At 55.6% G+C, this 9,439-nt stretch overlaps 1 protein-coding gene and 1 long non-coding RNA gene across 2 annotated transcripts; one reads left to right on the top strand and one right to left on the bottom strand.

Moving 5' to 3' along the window:
• Window positions 1-212: 212 nt before the first annotated feature.
• HAND2 (heart and neural crest derivatives expressed 2) lies at window positions 213-2,221 on the bottom strand. Its single transcript, XM_076337616.1, has 2 exons — window positions 1,667-2,221; window positions 213-604 (listed from the first exon to the last, which is right to left on the bottom strand). Exons 1-2 carry the CDS (start codon window positions 2,219-2,221, stop codon window positions 506-508), a joined length of 654 nt encoding a protein of 217 aa, XP_076193731.1. The 3' UTR covers window positions 213-505.
• A 982-nt stretch (window positions 2,222-3,203) lies between these two features.
• Window positions 3,204-9,086, top strand: LOC143160064 (uncharacterized). Its single transcript, XR_012995313.1, has 3 exons — window positions 3,204-3,253; window positions 3,681-3,773; window positions 8,951-9,086. It is a non-coding gene; the product is annotated as an uncharacterized LOC143160064 (long non-coding RNA).
• Window positions 9,087-9,439: the final 353 nt, after the last annotated feature.

Genomic DNA, 9,439 nt, shown 5'->3' with positions numbered 1-9,439 from the left:
CCACTTTTTCCCTTACGGACAGAAGTGCACATAACCAATAACTGTTGAAAACATCTTCAAATACTGAACGACCACAACAAAATTACAACACTAAATACCGAGTCAACCGAAACATTGGTGCAACTGCTTCTGTTGAAATATAACTTTATAATCCCATGAATATTTATATCCAAAAGGCCAAGTATTAAAGATACACTTCACATACACACTAATGCCAGGGAGGGATTTTTTTATCTTTTTTCCTTTTCTATGGTTCTGTTTTCCCCGTGTGTTTTATACAGAGCAAATAACATTCACGAAACTATTAGAGACATTACCCCTTACCACGCTGGAGTTTCCTCTTCATATATGGAATGCTTTTTCCCTCTCCTTCAAATATCCACATTTTGGGGGGGTTGGGGGAGAAATTGCACATAAATAAACTGGACGATTCCAAATACAAAGAGTCCTCAGAGGAGAGCTCACTACCGAGACTAAGAGGACGGCTCCTCCAGTCCTGCCGTGCTCACTGCTTGAGCTCCAAAGCCCAGACATGCTGCGGCCAGCCAGTCCTCCCTTTGGTTTTCTTATCGTTGCTGCTAACTGTGCTTTTCAAGATTTCGTTCTGGGGAGACAGGATGCGAAGGGAGAGAAAGAGAGAGAAAGAGAAGGGGGAGAGGAGAAAAAAAGGTTAGAGGTATTCCTCCCTTTCCTAGGTCGCCTCTGCCCTGCCCTGAGAGGGAAAACTACGAGGAGAAACGGGCTGCTGCCGCGGCCTCCGGGCTGCAGGGGACAAAGCGGGGCGGTCTCCGCGGGGTCTCGCCGCGGGCGAAGCCGCCGCCCGTGGGAGCGGCCCCGCCTTGTGCGCGGCCGCCCGCCGTCTCCGGCGGAGGCCGAGCCCTGCGCCGCGCTACCGCCGCTGCCCTTCCGCGGCCGGACCCCGGGGCCCAGAGGCACGGGGAGCGGGCTGGAGGCTGAGCGGCGCCAGCCGTCTGCGGGGAGATGGGGATTACGATAAGGTCCGCGCTGAACCGTCCCCTCCCGCGCTCCGGGAAGGAGATGGGCACAGGCACGTATCGTGGCAAAACATCGGGCCTGCGGCCAGCGAAATCTGCGAGAATATCGCCCGAGCGTGCCGTAGGGCCTACACGAAATTGGGCTTGCGCTGCCTCGTCTTCCCGTTAAGAGTGAAAAAAGTTCAAGCGCAGAGCGGACGGGCAGGAAAGCCCCGCGCTGCGAACCTATTACTTGCCGAGGGTTTAAAGCCGGGCTGGGCTTAGCAGGTAATCGCGCCTCTCGCCTTTTATTTAAGAGAGCGGAGGCTTGCCTCTGGCGGGATCACGGATCGGGATCCGGGACAAGCCCAAGCCCGGGAACGGACCCCCCCGGGGGGCCCTACTGTCGCGGTGTTTCCCGCGCGGCTGCTCGCAGCCGCCCGGCCGGATCCGGGCGCTCTGCGAGAGCCGCGGGCGCCGACGGCCGCCCGGGGCTGTGCCCCGTCCCGCTCTCGGCCCGCAGGTATGTCCAGGGACGGGTGGGACCGAAGCGTCCCCCACGGACATCACCCGGCCGCCCGACCCAGCCGAGCGCCGGGTGCGCGGGGATGGGGCGCCGGCGGGCGGCCGAGCAGCCTCCTCTCCGCGGCCCCCCCGCCCCGTCCCGTCCCGTCCCGTCCCGGAGCACTGACCAGCTCTTTCTTCCTCTTCTCCTCCTTCACGTCTGTCTTCTTGATCTCTGCCTTGAAGGCCTCCGCCTCCCCGTTCTGGTCATCCTTCGCCAGCAGGTCCATGAGGTAGGCGATGTAGCTGGTGGCCAGGCGGAGGGTTTTGATCTTGGAGAGCTTGGTGTCGGCGGGCACGTTGGGGATGCACTCCCGCAGCTCCGCGAAGGCGCTGTTGATGCTCTGAGTCCTGCGCCGCTCCTTGCGGTTCGCCGTGCCCCTGCGCTTCACCGGCCGGGGCCCCCCGAGCCCGGGCGGGCCGTTCCCGGGCGGCACCCCCCCGTAATGGGAGTGGTCCATGCCCGGCGCCCCGTTGGCGTACTCGGGGCTGTAGGACAGAGCCATGCTGTAGTCGGGGGGGGACATCTCCGGGTGGCTGCTGATGAGCCAGCCGTGGAAGTAGGGGTTCTCCTCGTGGCCGCAGCGGGTGGCGGCGGCGGCGGCGGCGGCGGCGGCGGCGGCGAAAGGGTAGCCCTCATGGTGCACCACCGGGTGGTGGGGGAAGCCGCCCACTAGACTCATCCCCGCTCCCTAGCGCACCCCACCCCGCCCCCCCGGGCCCCAAAACAAAGGTTTCCCCTCCCCGCCCTCCCCCCACCCCCCGCCGCACCGGCGGGAGATGCTCCCCGCCGCTCACCCCTCAGCACTGCCCCGCTGCCCGCTGCCTCTCCATAGGGCGCTGCTGCAGAGTCCCCGCGGGTGCCCGAGCGATCCCCCCTCCCCAGGCGCCGCCGCCGCCGCTCATGCGTTGTGCCTCCACCTCCTCCTCCTCCTCCTCGCCCGGGGCCGGGTCTTCGAGGAAGCGCGCACAGAGGGAAAAAAAAAAAAAAAAAGCTATGGAGAGAAGTCGACCAAAACAAAATGGCTTGGCTTCCCAGCCCGGGATCTTCCTCGCCTCTTGCTTCCCTCCGCTCTCGCCAAGTCCGCCGCGGCCCGGCCGGGTGGTACTTACACGCGGCCCCCCTCCATGCGCCCCCGGCTCGGGGCGGGCGGGCGGGCGGCGCTCCCCTCTGCCCTGCGCGGCGGCGGCGGGGGCCGTCAGTGCCGGGCGGGCGCAAGCATCCCTGCCCGCCGCGCCGCGGGGGTCAGCGCCCCGGCGCTCCTCTGGGGCATCCGCGCCGCTCGGCCGGGCGCGGCGGCGGCGGCGGGCGGCGGGCGGCGGCGGCGGGGCTCGGCGCGGCGCGGGGCACTGGCAGGGCTCCCCGGCACGATCTCCATGTACAGCTACATGTTTAGGGCCGCTCGGGTTAATATATGTCGTCAGAAGCGGCGGCCGCCAATGGCTGGCGGCGGGGGCGGGGCCCGCCGCCCTCCGCAATAAAACTTTTTGATGTTCGCCCTGCTAATTGCCGAGCTCCTCTTTTAGGATTGGCTGCCCCTCCGCATCCATAATGTAATTAAAACAAGGGGGGGAAAATTATCATGGAGGCAGAGGTTAATGCAAGTGTTTAGCAGATGCCTTACTGTAAAATCTGCATAAAAAACCCCCCCAAACCAACAACCAAAAAACCAACAAAGTCATTAAAACCTAAATATCGGATAATCTCAAACCAGGTACGGTATGGATCCAAGGAATTCTTGGCAAAAATCCGTGTGAGAGCTTGATACGCTCCGAGGTCGCTTTTACAAAGCGCTTTGTGCCGGTCCGGTAGAGGAACAAATAAAACCAGCTTCGGGGGGCACGTTATCGATCGCCCGGTTGTGATAGGCATGCCCCAGCAACGCCCCGGCTTATACTTTTATTGCCGGTTAATACACACAAAGAGATCCCTAGTTCCCGTGCGGGGGGAGAAGAGGTTACATCGCCTCGCCTGCCACCGGGCTTGCGATCCAAGTTAGCAAAGGCTGGCCCCGGCTTCGCGGCTGCTGGCTTGCCGAGGGAGCGGAGAGCTCAGGGTTTGGCCAGGGACGGTATTTTCTTCCAGAAAGAATTGCTTTGAGACACTGACGATAAACCCGACTCTAACTGATTCTCTTCCAGCTTGCTGCCTGCGCCTACGCACCTCGACCGGTATTCACCCGAATCACTTACGCTCCCGAAATCAGTTTCGTGCTTGTTTAACTGGTCTGATCGGTAAGTAACCGAATATTTTTTACAGCATGTTCAGAGCTTATTTGCTAGCTTTTACTAACAAATATATAAATATTTCGCCGCATTCCTGCTTCTGCAATAAAAAAGACCGGCATCTGCGGAAAGCAGGTTTAGTTATCGAAAGGGAATAGTTAAATGTTTGTTTAACGGCCAGGCCAGGAGGAAATCTCCACTAGCTATTGAGGTGTTTTGCTTTGGTAAGCTTGAAGACATTACAAAGGGAAAATGGATCTCAAGCTGTAATTCATGGATAACTTGGAGGCGAGGCGAATTGTTGTCATCTTCAAATGGAGCCGAGCGTTACTAAATAGCTGCGAAATATCAAATACCCACCCTTATGTGTGTTGGCTGACGGCTAGGCTGATTCGGCGTGTATTGCGATGCAATCCTACAATATAGGCAGTGTGGAAAACTGTGTCAACGGGAGCTGAGAGGTCATAAATTAAAGAAAGAGAAAGATAGAGATGGAGGAGTCTGCAAAAGGAGGCAGCGAGAACCGCAAGTCCAATTTCTGCTGCAGCTCAGCGCGCTCTCCGGCCCCGCTGCAGAGCCCGTGGGGATGCCTTGGGGGGAAGCGCTGGGGGGGGCGAGGGGAAGAGGGCGAAAAAGCCCCTCTGTGGGGAACCAGCCCAACGCCGGGGGAGCGGAGACGAGCTAAGCCCGAGCGGTCCCGGTGCGGAAAAGGGCTGCCGCCCCGCTCGCCCTCGGAGGTGCCGCCGGGACACGGGGGCTTGCTGGGGCCCGGGGGCTTTGCGGGTGGGTCTGCGGGCTCTCGGCGGGGAAAGCTCGGCGGGGAGGTGGCAGTCTCCGCGGGTGAGCCCGCCCGCCAAGGAGCAGCCCGCTGCCGTGGCGGGGAGTTGGCTCCGGCGGGGAAATATCGAAGGCGAAGCTGGGCGCCGGCCCCGCGTTTCGGCAGGACGGGGAGCGCAGAGCTGGACCCGGCGAGGGGACGAGCACAGAGAACAGAAACGCAGGCGTACATTTATATAAGTATATACGCATATGCGTGCGCGTCTGGGTGTAAACTGAGTACGAACGTGAAAAACTAGTCCAGATGTAGAACTGATGTATATACCCATACATCTTATACGTACACACACATGCTTGTACTAAAATGACTGATGGATATCTGTATCTATATATGCACACGCACACACGTATATATTGTATTATCCCAAGGAACTAACGTATCTCCAGTGCGGATTTTTAAATTTAAGAAGGGCCGTGGGCACACGTTGCAGGCAGAGCCCTGGAGGGGCCAGGCAGCGCACCCCTGCCGCTCGGGATACAGTGTCTGCAGGGCGCAGCCTGGAAATCCACCGAGCTGCTGCAGCGGTTCTCCAGTTTTATTTTGCTGCGATATTTTCCCCGATGCGAAGAAGAAGCGGGCATTGTCAAGGCCGAAAAGGTATACTGGCTTGCAAACAGGTTTGTGTTTCTTTGCACTCTCCTCATTCGTGTAGGAGCTTTCAAATATACCGCAGGCTGGACCGCGAGTGTGACAGTCTCCGTGGCAAGCCACTACGGTCACTCCGATAACATCTCCGATGATGAAGGAAACGGAAAACATGAGGCAGAGTAAAAGTAATAAAAGATACAGGAGATATCGATCAGGGCACCAGTCTCCAAAGCTAGCATCATTATTGCTTAATTAGCTTTGGAGAAAGAGGGTCTCTAGATAAAGGACCCAGCAGGATCTTACATATATTTTTTCCTCCTATCCCTCAGCAGCTGTTTATGCGTTTTATAAAGCGAGTTTTAGAGCAAATGCAGCTCTTGTGTCCTCCCTCAGCTTTTAACTACTCAGACTGCCCGGTCAGGGTTTGTAGCCTTTTCTGTTTGATCAACGCGTTGGAAACCGCTGTAGTCCAGAGTACCTTTCCTAAGATAAGCTTAGAGTCCGCTAAAAAGCACCGGCGTTTTGCCAATCTTCCATTTATTGATTCGATTGCATTTTTTTCGCGCACAAATCATTCGCTTAAAGAAACCCAAAACAAACCTCTCGCCTTATGTCACTTATTTCCCTGCCAAAATGGTTGCGCGTTAGGCGGCGATTTATCTGGGCTCTGCTGCCAAACAGGACTTTCCTAGCTCGCTGTAATTAAGAAATTTTGGTGGCGACTCTACCGAGGCTGGTTTTCCCTTTCCCTCCCCCCCCCCCCTTATTTTTTTTTTAATTTTATTTTGCCGGGGGGACTGCATCGTTGCTTTTGCCCCACGGTAGTTGCATCTCCGGCACGACAGCCCTCCGCGGCGCTGAGCGGGACGAAGGGGCTGCCCTTGCCCCCGGTGGGCGCCACGCGGCGCCCGGGGAGCGGGAGGCAGGAGCCCGAGGAGCGGGGCGGCGGCGGGGGGCGGCGGGCAGGGCCCCCGCTCAGCGGGGCCGGCCCCGGCCGCGCCGCCGGGGCCACCCGCTGCCCTGCCCCGGCGCTCAGCCGCCGCCGGGCCGCTTATCGCCAGGTCACTTCTCTCCTCCGGGCCAAGGGTAGGGTGGGATTTGGGGATAACAAAACAATAGAGCTGTGCTTCCACCCCCCTCCCCTCCCCAGCCCGGGCTTGTGTGAATTAAGCTAAATTGCAAATTAAGCTAATTTCTCCGAATCAGACCAAACCGTATGGAAAGGGGGAAGAGGTGCCGACGCTGGGTGGTCGGAAACCCACATCTGCTGGGGACTCTCGGGCTAGCTGGCTGGGAGAGCTGCAGGCACAGCGGGCCGGGCGTTTTAATGAGCAGGCCAGGGGCATAAAAGCGCCTGGCCGGTGCCTGAGCAGCGAGCCTCTCATTCGTTTGCTCCTTTTCTGCACCTTCTTGTCGAGGAACGTCCGATATCGGCGGGGCGATTTTGGGGGTCACGAAGCCGCCCGGAGCAGGGCAGCAGAGAGAGCGGCGGGCCCCTCGCCAGCGCTGCGGTGCCCGGTACCGAGCCCGGCCCCACGCGTCCCCCGCTCCGTGCAGCAGCGCCGGGTCCTCCCTTCTACTTTATAGTTTTCATTAAAGCAAACAATCAGACCCGCAAAAGCACCCCAAGGGCACCCCGTCCCTTGCACCTGAGGCGCAGCCCTGGCCGGGCAGTGCCCCCGACGGCTTTCCTCCCCGGCAGCTCCTACACTCCCGGGGGTGCGCGGCCGGGGGTCAGGGGCTGCAGGGTGCCTCTCCTTCCTCCTCCCGCCCAGCTGCCTACCACATCGCTCAACAGCCCGGTGCACGGCTTGAAAAGTCGAGACGCGTTTGAATTTATAGAGTGCATGATGTCATTGACCCGGGACCAAACGTATCGGGAAGGGGTATCGTTCTTGGATGGATTTGAGGACGCCGAAGCAGCCCGTGTCCCAGGGATGCGACGCATCCTATCCCTGGGCCATCGCTTAGGAGTTCGCAGAAGAACGTAAACCTGCAAGAAAACGGGTTTTTGTAAAGAAGCACCGGAGAAATATCATTTGAAGGTCAACCTGTCAGTGCGGGTTAATGAAAAGGACTTGTGCCTAATGGGCCTACTTATACCCTCCGTTACGCTCACACAACCTGGATTTCAACGTCCAGGGCAGAGGGCGGAATCGGGCCCAGCAGGCCCGAATTAATTGCTGCCACTGGAGGTGGAGGAACCCTGGTTTACGTTACTATTATCGGTAACGAACGCCCACATATTTCAGGCATGATAATCTCGCAGCCTTTGTGTATACAAAAAAAAAAAAAAAAAAAAAGAAAGAGCAGGGGCGAGAAAAACCCACGACACTGACCATTTTGTAAGTCGCAATGATTGGCGGTAAGCGCGGGACCCTGCGCGTTTTACCACTGCATGTGTAAGCAATTATTCGAGGATTGCTTATATTTGTGACCGAGGATCCAGAGTTGCATTTAGACCCTAGACAGGAATCAGAGAAAGAAAAGAGAAACACAACGAACTCCAACCAAGACGCCTTCTTTGTCAGAAGAACAATAATAAAGACCTTACAAAATGCTGCAGTGAACGCACAGTGTGTCTCTATTTATCGGGTTTGTCACACACGTATCCTATACATACACATGTATAAACACGCACATGTATGTATGCAGACAGGCAGACGTTTCTGTCACGTAATGTTGTTTGCATTCCTGGGAAAGAGCATCTTACGCCGCTCTTGAGCTCGGCGCTGATGAAATAGCTCGCGAATCTAATTGCCTTAATTAATAAATATTTTGTCCTCCAGCATTTGAAGTTCAGGCGTTGGAGGAAGCAGAAGTTAGGCTGGCATCGCTTTGGGTTTAGGTTGACAAAAATCAACACTTCTATTGTCATTCTTCATGGAAAGTCTCCATTTAACAAGGCTGAGGTTTAAGCAGCGTTCATAGATCAAAGGCAACCTCGCTTGGCTTAAAAAAAAAAAAAAAAAAAAAAGATCCCGCGGGAGCAGTGACAATTAACTGCAATTTCGCCCTAACTACACGCCCCAAAATGTCGGTGTCGTCCTGCCGGTGCCCCCCGCGCCGTGTACCTGCTGCACCGCACCCCGCTCCCGCTTGCCCGGGACCGGCTGAAGCACACGGGCTCGTCTTAAAACTCAGCAGCTGACTCCTGCAAATGTCGGCTGCACACTTGCTAGAAGCATCAGCCTGGACCGCAATTCCTATATGCGTATCTCGGTGTAATTGATCTGGCTGAGTGAGGTCTTTTTGGTAATTTGGATACACCAAGTCTCCAGTTAATGACATATAATCAGCCTTTAGGTCACTTGGTCATTCTCTTATTACAAACCCCTCCTGCTCTCTCTGATCTCCTTTCAAACTAAATTTCACACAAACAAATAAAGCAAGACAGGGACAAGTCCTTAAAATACAAGAGGGAAATATTCGAGAATTGCTCGTGGGGAACTATAAACATTTTTAAAAGAAAAAACGAAAAGATAGGAAAGAACATCTTATCGAGAAAGAGAGCATTGTGTACAAAACACGGAGGGAAAAACGGTCTGGCTTCTGTTAAAAATGACATAAAATTAAAATAAAAATAATTACAAACAGAAATGGCATAACATAAACAGAAGGCAGGAGGCTTTACTAGAAAAGCGCGGCCGTACTGTAATTTGTTCTTACAGATGATACAACCTATCCGTGGATACGCAAAATCTTTATTTGCTTCACTTTAGCAGGAAAAAAAACCAACCAAATTGTCTTTTCTGTTCAGGAAAGTAACCGAAGAAGCCGGGAAACGGAGAACTGAGTGTCATGTACCTCCTCAGACCTGCAGGGAAACGGAGCCGTGGCCAAAACGTTGGGTGTAAATGCGACAACAAAAATAAATATTTTACATCACCGTGCAGAACATATTTTACTAAGTCAACACTTTGTTTTTCTGCTTTTCATTTTTCTTCCCTCTAAGAAGAGACAATGCTCCCTTTTTATTAGGTATTCCCTAAAAGATTATTTTGATCTCCGTCCAGGTATATATATACATACACACACACATATACCTATACACGTTCAACAGAAACGCTGACGGTGATGTATGTGCAGAAGATGGTGCGGTGGCCGGGGAGAGGAGGGAGCAGACATGCCCTGGGTAAGATCCGAGGGCCCTGCAGGCTGCAGGCAGCTCGTTGCGAAAGCGAGCCCCGTTTTTCGGAACTAAAGCTGATCGATAAAATCGAGAGCGGGGGAATTTCAATATCGTTCA

Source organism: Aptenodytes patagonicus, chromosome 4, assembly GCF_965638725.1.
Source record: "Aptenodytes patagonicus chromosome 4, bAptPat1.pri.cur, whole genome shotgun sequence".
NCBI classification, from domain to species: Eukaryota; Metazoa; Chordata; class Aves; order Sphenisciformes; family Spheniscidae; genus Aptenodytes; species Aptenodytes patagonicus.
The sequence above is the reverse complement of the archived record's forward strand: the minus strand, read 5'-3'. Positions and strand labels throughout refer to the sequence as shown.